We start from the raw sequence: 17,946 nt of genomic DNA, 5'->3' as shown, positions 1-17,946 counted from the left end.
AGATGGGCAGGAAATGGCCAAAGGTATCCTGAGGTTTAGATAAAAATTGAACAGAGTCAGGTAAGTGATCAAACTGTGTTGCAATGGTGTGTGAAGGTAGAGATAGTTCTGGAAATGTGTGGAGTATTGAGAGTCTAAGAACTAGAACTAAAAGTGTGCAGATGGACTTTGAGACACAAGGGTTGAAGGATGAGGTTCAGTGGTGCTACTAGATTCTGTGAAGATTTGTTGAAACCAGGGAAGAGCTGGGCATTTGAGAGTCAGAATTCAAAATGTTATAGCTGGAAGTTTCCTTAAATATCCTGATTCTTATTTGTTGGTTTGTTATTAACAGCCAAGAGGCTGTTATTGAGATAACAAGGTACCTGAGGAACTTAACACAAATACCAGGGGGTGTCACCTTACCATAGATGACAAGGCTGCCCTTGAATGCAAGAGTTTCAGAATTGTTTTCCCAAGGTGAACAGGTCATCCCAAAGAATCCTCTCCACAGCTTGCCTCCCCTCATCAGTTTTTAATAGGGGAATGGAGTCCCTTCCTCTTGCTCCAGTGTTTTTGTGAGGCTTGGCTTTCAAGCTACCTGTTCCCTCAAGAACATATTGACATTGAACCTGTCATCCATAGACATCCCAGTGAAACTAGAACTGCCCTGAGGTGAAAAGAGATCTAGCTCCTGCTGAGAGACATCTCCCAGCAGATAAGCTTAAGCCAATCAAGGAAGCAGCCATAGCATAAACCTTCTAGAAGCAACCAATGACCTACCCATTACGGGGGATCTTACAGAACTTCAAGATCGTCCAGAGCCAACCAAAAGGTCGTCTTGGATCCAAACATAAATCTGCCTCACATAAGCTTCCGGGGGGCAGCAGCTAAGGTGAGATTTGCTGTGAACCATATACCAAGTCTATTGGTGCTGACACTTGAGCTTTAGACAGTGGCCTATGGATCCTTGGTATATCAATAGAGGACTAAATGACAAAGATGCTGGAGAGGACTGAGTGACTAGCAATAGACAAAAGAGAAGATTCTCAGGAAAGAGCCTGGGCTTTTGTAAGTAGAGAGGAGAGGAGACCTAGCTATTTCCAAACCTACCTGAACAGACGCATAAATGAGGCCAAGAGGAATGATGACGACAATGAAGATTGGAGTGGCCGTGCAGATCATGACAAGGGTGCTGATTATTCCCAGGAAGCACAATATCCAGCTGCGCAAGGATAAGGGAAGGGTATCATCCACTGTGGAAATATCCTAGGAACACATAATTAGAAGAATGGTATACTAATGGATTCCTGTGCCATTTTCCATCCTGATTCCAGCAGAGAATTTGATTCTGGGTTCCCAGTGACTCCTTCATTTAATCATTTCATGACATTCATTTGCAATATACTGTTCTGCTCCTCCCAATAACCAATCTCATTTCTGTAATTTCTTCACCTTTCTAAATCCCTCCAAACAGATATGCAGGTACCCTTCACTTTTTCAATAGACTTGGTAAAGGTTTTCGCTCTTCTCAGGGAAATTCTCATTTGTCAAATTTATTAAACAATTCATACATTGTAAGCTAATAGGGCCTTACAGGTAAATCCTCCTATAACCAAGCCAATTCAATTAATCTAAGTGTACACGGGTCCTAATTCCATTGAGTACCTAAATAGAACCTGGCACATAACTAGCATTCAATCTGTATGAACGCTCCAGCCCCGTCAGTAAGCATTCTAGTGCTCCTATCAGGTGCTCAGTAAGTGCTGTTGAATAAATGAATGCGAAGAGCTCCAGGGTCTGCAGTACATGGACACCATGTTTTAGACCCTCATTAAAATTACAGGTGGCTCTCTTCCATAGTCCAGACCCAATTTATTCTTAAAGTAGCAAAGATAGAAGCAGGAATGGAGCAGAGACCAAGCCAAGGGTTATCCTGTTTTCTCTTTTATTCACCATCCTAGCCAGTGATGGTGCTTTTACTTGTGTTTTTCCTTCTGCAGAATAATCCTCATTTTGCTTCCACCACCAACCCCCTGCTCCACCATCTCCCTGGCTAAGTAAGTTCCTTCTAGGACTTAAGTTTCATGTTTTCTGACATTTCCCACCTTGTCACCCGGCTGAGCTAGTACTGCTGTTCTCTGTCACTGTTTTGTACTCCCAGAACACCACTATATACACATCATTGTTACTGGTTTTATTGTCTTCTATCATACTCCTTTATTTCCTCGGTTGTCTCCCTCACTAGATGGTGAGTTCCTTAAAGGGCCAGAGCTTTTCATCTCTGTGTCCCCAGGATCCTTGGGACCTCACACAAGTTATGCAATAAACATTTGCATGCTAAGTGGACCAAAGAACTCTAACTGCACGGTGGTGCCTAGGGGGACAGGAGAATTCTGTCCCTGTCAGAGTGGAAAGATCCTCAGCATAAAAACACATCATACAGCGATTTAGATACTTACACCAGAAAACCTGTTCACAATCCGGCCTGTGGGTGTTGTGTCAAAAAAACTCATGGGTGCTTGAAGGATATTGGTTAGCAGTTGCCTATGAAGGATGTTTGATGCGTGAGTGGAACCATAGGCATTCCAGAGATTTGCTATGATCACAAATGCACCTAGAAATGGAACCAGTCTAGTCAGCACAATGCACAGGACTTGTACCAAGGACACAATGGCATTTTTTCCCCCTGAGTCTAGGTAAAGTACATAGACCAGACAGATTCTCTAAGAGATGGCCATCAACCATCAGACGTACCTTGTACTAATCCCAGAGCTCCATAGACGCCAATTCGCAGGTCCCTCTGAGACGCTGGATAGTTAGTGCCATTAAAGGTTTTAGAGTCATTGGTCCAAGCACTGAGCCAGAGGTTGGATCCAATATAAGCCACAGAATTGATCACATAGGCAAAGATGATGAAGAATATCGAAAACCATCCTACTGCTTGTAGGTACTTCAGGTAGATGGAGAACTTCACCTGAAAAGCCCCCACCCTCAGTGTTAGAAATCCTAATGGCTTTTCGTGAGGAATTACCTAGAATATCAATCACAAGGGGGAGTGGAGTCCCCTGGAAAAGTGGATAGCAGCTAGCCAAACTTGGTATTCTGTGGTCTATTTCTGCATTGGGCCAGGGTAATATCGGTGCTGAAATATAGTGCAGGGGAAATAACATTACATTATTAATGAGCTTCTAGATGCAGTTAAGGGAGAAAGAGATAAAAACAGTGGGACAACAACACACACACAACAGAGTGGGATGGGGGTTATACTGCAGACCTTGGAATTTGTCTTCATTAATTTGGACTTAAGTTAAAACCAGGTTTAAGGTCTTAAGTTTTATTAATTTGAATCGTGTGCTCTCAGATTGATTAGTGTTCTCTGGCTCCCAGACTTGCATCTCAAAGCAGTTTTGTTGTTCTCTCCACCTATCAGAATTGAATTACTCATGAAATGTGCTATGAGGATATTCACGGGAAACCTGTCATTCTTGGAAATATGATTTGATAGAAAGCCCAAAGCCTCTACCAACATTTCAATGACAAATTTAATGATTTGCAAGGCACACGAGACCTATCCCTCCTGTAGGTATGTATTCAAGTCATCAAACTTTAAAATGTTCAGATCCCAAGCCTTATAGATCACCACAAATGGTACTTTTTATTGTGGTGCTCACCTTTCCAGTTTGTATGAATTCCTTCTTAATTAGTTTCTGTCCTTTCACTGGTTCTTCCTCCTCCTTCAGGGTGTTCACATTCCGAGTTTTCAAAGAGTTTCTTAGGGATTTCCGATGCCTGCTATTGGACCTAGAACTGAGAAATTGAGAGGGAGGAACACATTCTTGAGTGTGCAGGCACATCCTGGGGTCTTCTTGCAAGCACATGTCACAGTCACTCTCCTTACACTGAAGTGCATTTCAGAACAGATAGCTCTGGGGAAACACGCCACCCCACCCCTCCTCTCCTCTTCATTCAAAGAAACAAAGCAAGAGCTGGGAGTGTCCCGGGGTCCCCTCCCTCAGGAAAAGCCCACAGATAAAAAGAGAATAATCAAGTGGAAATAAGGAAGTGACAAAGGCTGCCAGTTGACGAAATGACCAACTTGCGACTGAGTATTTGATGAAGACTGTTCTCTCGTTTCATGGTTAAGGAGGCCACATCCTCAGGGATTTCCTCCACACTGGGCATCAGCCCACAGTCATCTTCTTCTTCAGTGTCCTCGTTGACTAGGGAGATACATCAAAGGTTAGGGAGATGGCGACATAGAGCTGCAAAGTTCTATGAACAAGGAGAATTCTTTTCTGATCTTGCTGGCCCCTGAGCAAGAGATCCCAGATGTACACACAGGCTGGTAATTTTGCTCCAGGAATATTACTGATTAGTACATCTTCTCATTGAGAAATACCAGGATAAAGGAGAGAGGAGTTTCTAGAAGAAGAGAAAATGGTCAAAAGGAGAGAAATATTCCCAGAAGCTTCTCAGTTTCTTTGCAGCAGGAAAAGAACTTTTTAAGGGTCATAGTAGATAAGCAGAAGAGTCCCAATTCTCAGAATTGACTAAAGAGGTGAGCGTAAATGAAAAATGTTCTTGAATTTCAAATAACTTTACAAAGTTTTATGAATTTAAAACATTGTTTATTTTTATTCCTTTTCCTTTTAGAGAGGGAGAGGGAGAGACAGAGAGAGAGAGGGAGGGAGAGAATTCCAAACAAGCCCCAGGCCCAGCATGGAGCCCAACATGGGATTCGATCCCACAACCCTGAGATCATGACCTGAGCTGAAATCGAGTCAGACGCTTAACTGACTGAGCCACCCAGGCGCCCCTGAATTTAAAACATTTTAAAAACATATGCTGCAATAAGAAATAAATTTTTAAAATTAAAAATAAAATGTAAAACAGCCTGGGCATCAGTGGCAATGGTAAAGACTTCTGGAAATTGGTAACTCCATAAAAGCAATGGCAAAATATTATTAAAATCAACTTTATAACTCTGAAATTAACCAGTCTTGCAACAATCCAAGGAACATTTATTTAAGAAAAATGGCTAAATCTCAGTAAGAACAATAAGTTTTGTGATAGTTTACCCCATTCCCATCCCCTCTTCCCTTAGATCTGCTGGAGCCTAGAATATTAATAACCTTACAAACATAGTAACTACAAAAGATCAGCAGCCTCCTAACTGCTGGAGGGAACAGAATGTGTTCAAAACTGTCCCAAAAGCCTCATCCCAGAACCAAATCCAAGTCTGTCTGCCCGATAAACAGCAAAGGCAATCACTGAGATATTGAGTATTCAGCAAGGAAAGGGTTTATGCAAGAGGAGGCCAAATGAGGAGATAGGAGGACAAACCTCAAATCTGCCTCCCCAAAGGAGGAGAGTCAGGGGAATTTAAAGGCAAATGAAAAAGGTCTGGGTAAAAAGTTGCAGTTGTGGTTACCAGTCCCATTAACCCTTTGGTTACCAGTTTCAATCCCTAGAGAACTGTCATTATTTGACCTGGCTGGCAGTTCTCTAGAAAACCACATTCACAGGGCTTGTCTTTATTGGCCCGGACTTGGAACTAGCTTAAATAATCAGCAGCAACTATTTAACATCACAGCTGCCTGAGGGATGATTACAGTTGGGGCAAATAAGAAGCTAAACAAAAACTTAAAAGGAAAAGCTGGGGAAGAAGATACCCTTAGGGAGCTTTGATATTTTTAATGTATTCCTAGCAATCTAGAGTGCCATACACATGGGTAGGGCTGTGCACATGCTTAAGAAAGAAGTGAAAAGGCCCTATTCTCTTACCCCTGGCTAACTTTCAGACTCTGGGCAAGAAGGAAACAAAAAGGTGAAGTAGAATCATGAACTGCCTGCTGGAGTGTTAAGGACATGCCTTCCCTCCCACCACATGCACATGCACACAAAGCCTTTCAGAAAAAGCTGAGTGACTTATTGATTCCAGGCCCTTAAGGAAATCTCTGTCCAATCATTAACTGACCAACCAAGCGGAGACTTCCGTGGCCACATATGACAAAGAATACAGATTTCCTAAGAACTAGTTCAGGAAACTAGACAGGAGGAACAACAACAAATCCTGGCAGGGGAAGGAGGGGAGAAAAATCTTATTTCCAGAGTTGCATTATTTAGAGTGACCAGTTTTCAACAAAAAATTGTGAGACCTACAAAGCAAGAAAGCATGGGACCATATACAGGAAGAAAAAAAAAAAAAAAGCAGTCATCTGGGAAGTAAATTGGAATTACCAGAGAAAGACTTCAAATTGACTATTATAAATATATTCAAAGAACAAAAGGAAACCATGTCAAAGATCTAGAGTATGAGTTCTCATCAAATAGAGAACATCAATAAAGAGATCAAATTTAAAAAAGAAAATAGAAATTCTAGAAAAGTACAATAACGAAAATGAAAAATCCACCAGAAAGGCTCAAGGGCAGATTTACTAAGGAGATTGAGCCTGTGACTTAATTCGATCGACCGTCTTGGCAGACATGCTGCTGGCTTGGATTGGAGGGGACAGAGACAGGACTAAATGAAGGGACCCTGCCAGACTTCTAGGATTCTACAGGCAGAAAATGCACCAATAGAGCTACCCAATTGTGAACATGGGCTATCCTCCAAGAAAAGGGAAACATGACCCCAGGGTTGGCTCCTCCTCAGTTCCAGAGGGTGGGCCCACTGCCCAGGGCTGGAGGGTGTGAAACCACTAGCCCAGGTTGAGCCTGAACAACAGACAGCATCGGCCAAACAAGATCATTATCAAACCTTAAAATCTGGTGGAATTTGCCCTGTGAGATTTTAGATTTGCTTGGGATTCATGACCCCTTTTTTCCTACTGATCTTTCCCTTTGGAATGGGAATGTCTATCCTAATGCTTGCGGGTCTTACTACTGAAGCAGTTATCTGATTTTGCAGCTTGACAGATGGAGAAGAACTCTGCCCCAAGACTCCAAGTCTAACTCACAACTGATTTGCGTGAGTTAGATGATGAAATGTGGGACCTTGAATTGACATTCAGATAAGATTCTGGACTTAGAGTTGATACTGGAATGATTAAGACATTGAGGATGTCGGGATGGTACGAATGTATTTTGTACATGAGAAAGATATGAATTTGGGTATGTCAGAGGACTGGTGTGATAGACTGAATTGTGTCCACCACCAAATTCATATGTTGAAATCCTAACCTCCATTTCCTCAGAATGTGACCTTATTTGGAAATAGCCTCATTGTAGATGTAATTAGTTAAGAGGAGGTCAGACTAGAGTAGGATGGGCCCCTAATGCATTATGTCTGATGTCCTTATACAAAGGGGAAATTTGGATGTAGATGCACACATGCAAACCACATGAAGATGAAGGCAGAGAACAATGTGATGTGTCTACAAGCCAAAAATGCCAAAGATTGCCAACAAAGCCCCAGAATCTAGGAGAGAAGCCTGGAACATGTCCTTCCCCATTACCTTCAGAAAGAACGAATCCTGCCAACACCGTGATTTTGGACTTCTAGCGTCCAGAACGGTGAGAAAATAAATGTCTATTGTTTAAGCCACTCAGTTTGTAGTGCTTTGCTATGGCAGCTAATTAAGAAACTAATACGGCAAACCAGTATTGATACAGGTCACCTTGCCCTCCTGTCCTTCCCTTCATTCTGCCATGTCATGGCCTATACCTTGAGTCCCAGAACCAACAACAGGAGCATGCCAGGCATTGCTCAGAAATAGATAATCAGTGTTTACCAGAACAAAGGCTGGATGAGCTGTTTTGCAAACTGACCTTTGTACATAAAGGACAGGATTCTTCAAAGGAGACATCCACCCATGGGGGTTTATAACAGAATCCAGAAATTCAGATCATGGCCAAAGGCGGCAGGGGTGGGGGTGGAGGGAAGGCTAGACTTAGCATAAGGAAACTGTTGGAGCAGGTCTTGGTGATGTGGTTGACTGAGCAATGACTCAGGGGAATTAAGCATCAGACACTGCCCTTTGGCTTGGGACATTTGGTCCCAAAGCAGGTGGCTTTTAGTTTTCTCCAGGCCAGTGCCTAGAGTACATAAGGACTGATGGAAAATTCTGGCCTCTTTCTTTCTGCTGGTTCATGGTGCCCCTGCCCCCGTTTCCTGGGATGGCTGCCAGTCACCCATAGCATCCTGTTCTTTGCTCCTGCCGTATCCCCAACACTTACAGACTTTCTGGTTTAGACTTCTCTTTCCATCTCTTGTGCTCCCCAGGGTGGTTTTGAACACATTTCCTGACTTCAACACCTGCATGAGTCCCCACTTGCAGGCTCTGTAGCTACTCCTTCTCCCAACTGACTTTTGGGATGCACCCTCCAGATCTTGCTTTCTCAGGCTTGATCTCCTGCTGGTGACTGCTACCCGAAGCAGATACCTAGAACTATGTACAGGACTACTGTTGGCAGATTCTTGGGAAGGTCCTCAGGGATCAGGGCCATTGCTGACTAGAACTAATTGATGACGCCAGTGATGGTGGTATTAGGGTCTGTTCCTGTGGTATACTGTGAGACCATGCAACTGCCATGATCTTTCCTGCTTTGAAACACCCAGTGGTTTTTGGTATATTGGTCAAGATGCCTTTGTTAGGGCTTATCAAGAATTTTGCAGTACCCTATCAGTACCAGCCTATAAAGCTGTCCAGGAAGTGGTTTTAGTGGATTCAGTGTAGGTGGGGTGGGATGTGTCATTTGAATCAATAGAAGCACAGCACCCCTAAAAAGGGGCCCCTGATGCCACTAGTGTTTTTTCCACAAGGGCTAATCACCCTAAATCTTTAGTCATGCCTTTCTAGTGTCCATCAACTGCATGTCAGAGACCATATGAGCAAGATGAGCCCCCAGTTTGGCTCAGACACAGAGTTTCTATGTCTGTGTTTCTTTACAGAGACATAATACAGAAAGAACAGATTTTGGATCTCTGGATAATTCACTTCCAAATCTAATCTACTGGATACTTAATAGTTCAGGAAGTAAATAGCAGTTTATCACTCCTACCCTTTCCATACCCAAGCTTTATTTTGTTCCAATCTTCCTTACATACCTGTGGCCTCTTCCACAGGACCAGTCTGTTTTGTGAATGTCTTCAGAATCTTAGCAAACGATCCTTTCTTGGCCAGCAGAGTGCTGTAGGATCCCTTCTCCAAGATGGTGCCATTCCCCAGAACCACGATCTCGTCCACTTGGGGAAGAAAGTGAATGCTATGCGTCACCAAGAGTCGAGTCTGAAAAAACAACAGTAAGTTGTACCACTGCCTTCCCACTGTGAGATTCTCTGTCCACAACCATCCTTGGCTCGCTCTTGAAAAGGAAAGGAAGTAACCTCCTTGGGTTAGCTAACTTCTCCTATGGGTAGCTAACTTCCAATTACCCAGAATGTCTACCACTTTCCTTGGCTTGCTCTTAAAAAAAAAGAGAGAAAAAGAAAAACAGTCATCTTAATTCACTGTAGAGCTGAATGTAGCCCTGACCATTTGACCTCTTTTACTTCCTCTTTCCTTCCCAGTACCTCATCCTAACACCAGACCCTGTGTGTAAGATGAGACTCCTTCCCTTGTGGATCTATTCAGTTATTTTCCTGTAGTGACATCGAGGTTTGTCCTACACACATTCTTCCAGCTTCCTGGGAGCTTAGGAATGTCACTTGAGATCAAAGCCTATCAATATAACCGATGCATACAAACCTAATAACTAGCTAACTAACTTCCCCTTCAAATAACCAGCTAACCAACTGAACTAACAAGAGCTGCTCAGATTCTTTCAGCACATTAGAGAAACTGTAGGGGCATCAAACTTTGTCTTCAGCTCAGGCCCTCCCTGGTGTGGGAGACTTGGCATCCCTTGTATTCCTGTGTATTTTTTAACCACACCAACCAATGAAGAAGGGACTCCAGTCGGAGAAAGACAAAGGCTCATGGATCAGAAATGCGGTTCAGACAAGGGTCATGGGGTTGAAAGGGCCTCTGGAGAGATAACCCAAGCCACCGCCTCTGCTCTCTACTTCATAGCCCCACAGAGAGTAGATCCCTCTTATCTGGAAGACCCAGGAAATGCTTACCCTCCCAGTCTCTGCTCAAAGCCAACTCTTCTGAGAGCCTTTCCTGAGTCCCCAGGTAAGACTTGGGTATCCCTCTGAAGCTTCTATTGTAGTTTGTATAGACTGCCATTAAAATAATTCTTGTATTACAATATTATTGTTTGCTTTTCTGTATATCTTCCCATTAGATTGTATGTTTACTTGAGGGCAGGGACCAGACCTTTTCATCTGTGCACGCCCAGGCTTTGCAACAAATCAGGCACAGAGTGGTATACAGTTCATGAATGAATGGAGCCAAGAGGGCTTACGGACAGGAGCCAGAACCAGGACTAGCAGGGAAGGTGAGTTCCTGTTGACTCACTGATCCAAGAGAGGCAAAGGCCCTCAGAAGGACAGCAGCCCACCTATCCTTTAACTGGTAGCGAGCAAAAAATCTTGAAAGAAACAGGCCAAACACAGATGGAGTTTTAATGACCAGTGCTGAGGGAGATGTTCTTGACAGCCCTCATCCTACACTTGCTGTTGGTGAGCAACACATTCAAACGCTCAAGGGGCTCTGTCAGCCCACTGTGTCTGGACAAATGTGCTAACCGGCCCTTGGTAAGGAAAGCTTAGTCTTCACCTACCACCGGCTCTTGTGACTTGTTCTGCCTGCCTTATCTGTGCTGTCTCTCAGGAGCATTGTGAGAACCAACGAGGCAACGCAATCAAAGTGCTCAGCACCGGCCTGGGACATAATGAATACTCAAGAAATGTTAGCTTTTTTTTTTTTTTTATGTTCAAGTTGAGTCATCCCTTCCAGGCATAAGCATTCCTACGTCCTGCAAGGGATCCAGGGAAGTGCCTTCTTAGAGCGTAGCTCTAATACCTGCAGGATGACCTCTGTCCCACCAGTGAGGTGAGTTGTTGGGCCCTCTCGGAGGTTTTTGGACACCAACCAGGTGTCCAACAATTCAATTCAATTCTGACACTGACTTCCTGGAATTAGCACAAACCCCACAGCTTACGGGCTCAGTCCCATGAGACTGACCGGACTTCAGATGCCAGTTGTAAGTCTTGGGCCACCCATACTTCTGACCAACTAGCTATAAAGCCCCTTCCTCGTGAACAATTACTTGCTAGAATGGCTCATAAGATCTCCAGAACACACTTGACTTATGTTTGTTGGCTTGCCGTAAAGGATACAACTCAAGAAGAGTCAAATGGAAGAAATGCACAGGGCAACGTATGGGGGGTATGGGCTGCACCTGTGGGGCTTCCCTGCTCTCACCACCTGTGCCATCCTCTTAGCACCTTCACGCCGTCACCAATCCAGAAGCCCTCTGAATCTCATTGTTCACAAATTTTTATAACCCTGTCTTCAGCCCCTCTCTCCCTCCCCAGAGGTCTGTAGGTGGGCTGAAAGTTCTAACCTGCCCATCACCTGAGCTTTCTCTCCAACAGCCCTGTACTGAGGCTATCAAGGGGCCACATCCTAAGTCACTCTTTAGGCTTATGAACAAAAACCACTCCTACTGTTACTCAGGAAATTCCAAGGGTTAGGAGGTCTGTACCAGGAACCAGGGACAAAGACCAAATATAGGTCTTATTACACCACAGGTCTCAAAGTGCCTTTTATCACAATTGATCATCCTAAGAGGCTCAATGTCAGAGCCACAGAATAAGGCTTAAATTAGCCAGTTCCAGCACAAGCCATGACCTCAAGATGGGAGGTTTCATGGGTCCTCTCCTGGGAGACCACGCCTCAGCAGCCTAGGAGGCAGGTAAATAAGGAAATTTGCTTCAGGATAGCAGCAGTCCTAGGAGATGTGTCTCCCCACCCCAAGGTCTTCTTTGCTTTAGTTTCTCACCTTGCCTTTCAATAGGCCCTTGGGACCTAAGATCTTATTGAAAATATGTTTTCCCACATGAGCATCCACGGCTGACAGGGGGTCATCCAGAACATAGATGTCTGAATTCTGATAGATAGCTCTGGCCAGGCTAATCCGTTGCTTCTGACCCCCACTGAGATTTATACCCTGAAGAAGAAAATAATTTCTATTAAGCACTACTCCATAGTTCAGCCTTCACAGAGACTATTTATTAAGGAGGGGAAAGGAAGAGATTTGCCTCAATAAGGTATCAAGGACTTTAAACTCTTACAAGTTCCTCTATATAAATAAATAACTTTGATTCAAATAAATTACTTCAGGCCCAATTATTAAATATATGTCCAAATTACCATTTTCTATTATATGATTTACTTATGATTTTTGTTTCCTGCCCCGTAGGAATATAGAGCTAGACCAGGGCAGATTTTCTCTATTTTACTCATGGATGTAACTCCAGCACTTAAAATAGTATGTGGCACATAGTAGGTCCTCAGTAAATGTATGTTGAATTAATGAACAAAATCATTCTAGAGCCGTATCTTCATTAGTCTGCTAATATCTGAAGATCCATGTCCCCCAGAGACTGCTCTATTCATTGTTAGTGATAGGGAAGAAAGTTGAAAACACCCTAAATATGTTACCAGTTACGCTGTGACCACATAATGGATACAGTAGAGTCATTAAAAATCTATTTGTAAGAGAGGCATTCAATAACCTGAGAAAATCATTCACACTAAATTTCTAAGTGTGTGAAGGAGATTATCGGGACCATTCTCTGGGCTTCACTCATATCCAGAGGTAGAGTCAGGACACCTAAGTTCTGGTCCTGCCTCTCTGCTCCTCCCCCTGTGAGGTCAGCCTTGGGCCAGGCACTGGTTAGTTAACCTCTCAGACCCTCATCAGCTTTCTTTTAGAGGACACAATTCTAGTAGTTGCTTCCAGCTACAAAATTTTAAGTTTCAAATATTGTGTAAACTCGTGTTTTCTGGTATTTGTTCCAACCCGACTACCCAAACTGGTAAGCTCTTCTACTCCCATCCTCTTCACCATCCTCACTTTTTTGTCTTCGCTATTTCTTCACCCTTTCAAGGTCCCTTGGGGTTCCAAGTACCTTCTCTCCAATCTCAGCCAGGTCTCCTCCAGGCAGCACTTCCAAGTCTTGGAGAAGGGCACAGGCTTCCAGAATCTGCTGGTATCTCTTTTCATCCAGCTCTGATCCAAAAAGGATGTTGTCCCTTATGGTGCCGTTCTGGATCCAGGATTGCTGCGGGACATAGGCTATGGTGCCCTAGATGGGAAGGATCAGAGCACATGACAGTTGTATCTCCAGAAAGGCAGGGTTGAAGGAGGCAATGGCAGGATGGGGAGGAAAAAACAGAACTTAGATTTGAAAAAATGAATGCTAGGCTAACTGAGCATCTGATATTTATAAATGTGCTTGTATTTATTGCACCAAACAGGGAGAAAGATTCGATATCCTATTCATCACTTAACCCCCCCCTTTTTTTATTTTTACTATCACTTTCTAGCCATGATCCTAAAAACTGGGGGATGAACGCACAAGTTGCTTCTAGAACAAGGTTTTAGTCAGACCCCAGTGAGTTTCCTAAGACCAACAGAGGGCTAACACTGACAGGGGAGATGACATAGATGACATTTTTAGGAAGAACCAAGAGATTTGAATTAGGGTGCCAGGCTGATGCGTGAAGCAGATCATATCCAAAGAGAGATGGAGCCTGACAAAGGCCTGTGTTTGAGAATGAGCTTACTTATGAGGTAGCAAGAAAAAGCTTCCTAATATACCTGAAACTACTGTAACATGGTGTGTCAACTATACTCAAACATTTTTTTGAAAAAGCTTCCCAAAAGAAGTTAGGAAACATGGGGCACCTGGTGGCTCAGTCGGTTAAACATCCGACTCGATTTCAGCTCAGGTCTTGATCTCAGGGTCATGAAATCAAGCCCTCCCCCACTTGCTCACATGCACTTTCTGTCAAATAAATAAATAAATCTTAAAAAAAAAAAGGAGTTAGGAAATAGATTTTAATCTGTAGAGTCTGTTCTGCTATACTGCATGTTTATTTAATGTAAACTAGCTCATAAGGGATTGGTAATCAGGGAATAATGTCAGTATAGTGTGGAAGAAGCATTAGTTCTTAATTTTCTAAGCATGTCAGTGTCAAGCAGAGGGGCAAGCTTTCTCATAATTAAGAAGAAATGCTTAGCAATATACGAAGTTCTTAAGGAAAAAAGCTAAAAAATCTATTGACATGCCCTTTTTTTTTTTTTTTTGATGCAAGTAGTGTCTGGTTAAATGATTCCAAGTACTTATAATTTCCCCTAAATTTAACTCTCTAGGGAAGCAGAGAGTGCTAATAAAGATACTATGAAAAGATTTATTCTCTGTTAAAAAAAAATCGATGAAGATGTCTACACCCTCTATCAAATTTCTGTATTGGAATCAAGTGCCCTCAAAGACCAAGCTCTCAAAGGAGGAGGAAGGTGGCCCAGGACTAACTGTGATGCTGAGTGTGATTTACAGTGCGGCTGTTTTAATTGCTGTTATTGTTATTGGTTTTGTTGGTACCTAGGTTACAAAATTATGGTTTTTTTAAAAGATTTTATTTATTTAGGAGAGAGAGCACATGAGCAGAGGGAGGAGCAGTGGGAGGAGCAGTGGGAGGAGCAGACTCCCTACTGAGCAGGGAGCCCAACTTGGGGCTTGATCCTGGGACTCTGGGACCATGACCTGAGCTGAAGGCAGACACTTACCCGACTGTGCCACCCAGGCACCCTGAAAGTTATGTAAGTTTTTAATGACACTTTAGAAACATAGATAAAGAATTGCCTAAGATTATTTATTTGACAGAGAGAGAGAGAGCACAAGCAGGGGGAGCTGCAGGCAGAGGCAGAGGGAGAAGCAGGCTTCCCGCCGAGCAGGGAGCCGGTCGTGGGGCTTGATCCCAGGACCCCAGGATCAGGACCTGAGCCGAAGGCAGACGCTTAACCAACTGAGCCACCCAGGCGCCTCTACTTTGAAGGAAGAGAGCTCTATATAAGTTTTCAAACTGAAGTATACATATGGGAATCACCTGTGAACCTCATTAAAAATGCAGATTTTTAGAATCTACCCCAGAGTCTGAGTCTACGTGTGGAGTGGGGCAAGAATCTACAGTTTACAAGTCTAACAAATGTCTCTAAGACTGCACCTACAGCAAAACAACAACAGTGGTTATCAGATTCTCCTCCTCAGAGCATTTTCCCAAACAAGAAAGCAGCACTAAGTGGCCCACATTTGAATGTCAGAACTCTTCTTGGCATCCTCTCTCACCTTGATGGTGATGTGCCCATGGACATTTTCCATTTCTCCCAGCATGGCTGACATCAAGGAGGACTTCCCAGAGCCCACAGTGCCTACCACAGCCACCAACTGGCCTGGCATAATGTCCAGGTTCACACTGAAAAAGAAGAGTATTTGAAGGAGATGAGGAGAGTTATTCAAGGGTAGTTCAGGCCACTTCTCAGACTATCCATGGGGAGTCTGGTATTAGGAAATTTTCCCTCAAGATTGGAAAATTTGTCTTGTATATAGAAGACTCTGAAGTGTTTAATACTTTTTTTTTTTAAGCTCTAAAGTGCTAGAGAGTAAATCCTAACTTACCCAACTATATAAGCTGTTTGTACCATTGTAGCTTTCAACTGGAAAAATTCTCTTAGCACCAACATGGTATCATTGAACAAGACCTTAATGGGAGTCTGGAGACCTGGGTTCGAGTCTCAACTCTGCTACTGCTAAGCTGTATGATCTTGGAAAGTCACTTCCTCTGGACTCTCATTTATGAGCTAATGGGGTTGGAATAGATCCGTGTTTCCCAAACTTGGCTATTCAATGAGAATAGCCATTCAGTGGGACACCTGCTGAAGGCACAGATTCCCTGCCCCGTCCCCTGGAGACCTGGCTGTGTCTGGCTGGGGAAGGGCACACACTGGGCGGGACTCCTAGAAACTCTGTGCCCACCCTATTTTTGAGTCCCTAGAATATTTGGAACATCAGGAACTTCTTCACGATCTTTCTGAACCTGCCCATTGCTAGTATAAGTCTAAAAGAAGTTCAGCTCAAAGTGGGAGCTCTGTCCAGTCTTCTCTCTGCAAAGGGAGGCTTTCAGGTTGGGAGGGTTCAGAGGAGGGGCTCCCGGCCTGATGCCTCCTGGGGCAGGTTCCAGAATCCATATCAAAGCCTGTAGGAGGAATAAGAGAGAAGTGTGGCAAGTCCTAAGTGTAACAGGGAGAAGATAAGGTATGCTGATCTTTTGGGTTGGGAAGAAAGATATGGCCTGCACAAGCTTCCTGGGGTATCATGTGTGCTTTGTTCAGTGGAGTTGGGTGTATGCTATGTATCTCACCCTGTATATACTATGTTTTCTCCTATCCAGACATCCCTATGATAAAGTTAAATTTATAAATTAGGCCCAGTAAGAGATTAACAATAACTAATAAGATGGAACAATTGGAACAATATACTGTCATAAAAGGTACGTGAATGTGGTCTTACTCTCTTGTGGTATTGCACTCACCCTTCTGATGATGATGCAAGAGGAGACAATGTCTATGTGAAGAGCTGAAGGGAGGTGAATGACGTAGGCATTGTGACCTAGCGTTAGGCTACTACTGACCTTCTGACTGTTGGTCAGGAGGAGGATCACCTCCTTCCAGACCAAGGTTGACTGCAAGTAACCGAAACCACGGAGAACAAAAGTGTGGATAAGGGAACTCCTGGGCAAGGAGCAGCATGGTAAGAAAGGGCTGGCTTAGGGCAAAGGAGGTGGGATGTGGAAATGGGTTATTTAGATGTCAAACCCCAGATCTCAAGTTGAATCTTAGAGGCAACTCCCATTGTTCATTTTGGGGAAAGAAGCCATATTCTTGATTACTATTCTTGAACGAATGAATAAACTGAAGTGGGTTTCAGATTCTTGTGTGTATCCTTTACCACACCAGAGCCCCAGGCCACTTGCCAGCGCTGCGCTCCCTCCATCCACAATCCAGAGCACGAAAGCTTCGTGGGCTCTTTTGCTGGAGGTGCACAGTCCCACAGGAAGATGGCTGGTGGCAGAGGCCGTGATGGGGAAAGAGGCTCCGGAGTTTTGCCGTCAGCTCGTTCCTCCAGGGGTTTAGCCTGCACTGATCTCTAACTGAACGTGGGCACATGGCCCATTTCCCATGTGCCCTATTATGTGGACTTCCCCAAGAACAGGACTGGCAAGAAGAATCCTGAAGAACAGCAGGATAGAAAGGAGGCAACTCACTCTCGGATGGTGGCTTCTGAGTCCTGGTCCCAGGTAAAGGAGGCCTCTGAGAATTGCACTGCTTTGTCTGTGGGGAAGAAGGCCCTCTCTTTTAGTCAGACAGACGTCCCCATGTGTCTGTCTGCCCCTTCTCAGCTCTCATGTGTCCCTCCTCACTTCCTTCCGCGGCTCCTGAGATCAGCTATCAGGTGCTGGCCCCTCCATTAACAGGAGGCAAAGGAAAGCTCCCAGGGTGAGACCAAAAGTGGCCTGCCAACAAAGGCCCTTTTGCTCAGATGTCCAAGCCTGTTAGGAACCCAGATTCCTGAGTTGCAGACACTCTGGGTCCACTCCCGGGTGCTCTGTTGCCTAGTGTCCTAGTAAAAATCCCACCTCCAGATAGAAATCTGGCCACTCCCTGGACTCCAGACACACAGCTCAGTCCAGTTTGTGGCTGCCCCCAGTCCTCAGATCTTCAGAACCTGCGTATGTTCTTCCCTCCAGCCTACCTTCCCCAATTCACATGCTTGGCTCCATCCTGACTTTTGCTTTCTAGATCTTTTGTAGGACTTCCTGCTTATCCCCAGGGTAGCTGGCCCAGCTTTGTTTAGCAATCTGGCTGAGCATGCTGTTCTAAATGAAAACATCATTTAAGTAAAAACAGTAAGCTTATTATGCAAATGTCGGTTCAAGGTAAACCCTCTAGCTCTCCCTGTCAATCAGTTGGCTGCCACTAAGCCCCTGAATAGCAAAGTGCCAGCGCTGT

At 44.1% G+C, this 17,946-nt stretch overlaps 1 protein-coding gene across 1 annotated transcript in view; it reads right to left on the bottom strand.

Annotated features, from left to right (window-relative positions):
- The window catches only part of ABCC2 (ATP binding cassette subfamily C member 2), a 60,053-nt gene that overhangs the window by 9,959 nt on the left and 32,148 nt on the right, over window positions 1–17,946 (bottom strand). Inside the window, exons 15-24 of the mRNA XM_035027134.1 lie at window positions 17,202–17,268; window positions 15,227–15,353; window positions 13,007–13,183; window positions 11,875–12,042; window positions 9,032–9,212; window positions 4,079–4,202; window positions 3,654–3,789; window positions 2,737–2,956; window positions 2,442–2,596; window positions 1,093–1,248 (exon numbers count right to left, since the gene is read on the bottom strand). Coding sequence (XP_034883025.1) covers window positions 1,093–1,248; window positions 2,442–2,596; window positions 2,737–2,956; window positions 3,654–3,789; window positions 4,079–4,202; window positions 9,032–9,212; window positions 11,875–12,042; window positions 13,007–13,183; window positions 15,227–15,353; window positions 17,202–17,268 — 1,511 coding nt within the window. The remainder of the gene's footprint in view (window positions 1–1,092; window positions 1,249–2,441; window positions 2,597–2,736; window positions 2,957–3,653; window positions 3,790–4,078; window positions 4,203–9,031; window positions 9,213–11,874; window positions 12,043–13,006; window positions 13,184–15,226; window positions 15,354–17,201; window positions 17,269–17,946) is intronic.

Source organism: Mirounga leonina, unplaced genomic scaffold (genome assembly GCF_011800145.1).
Source record: "Mirounga leonina isolate KUSES-001 unplaced genomic scaffold, KU_Mleo_1.0 Mir_114, whole genome shotgun sequence".
NCBI lineage: Eukaryota > Metazoa > Chordata > Mammalia > Carnivora > Phocidae > Mirounga > Mirounga leonina.
The sequence above is the reverse complement of the archived record's forward strand: the minus strand, read 5'-3'. Positions and strand labels throughout refer to the sequence as shown.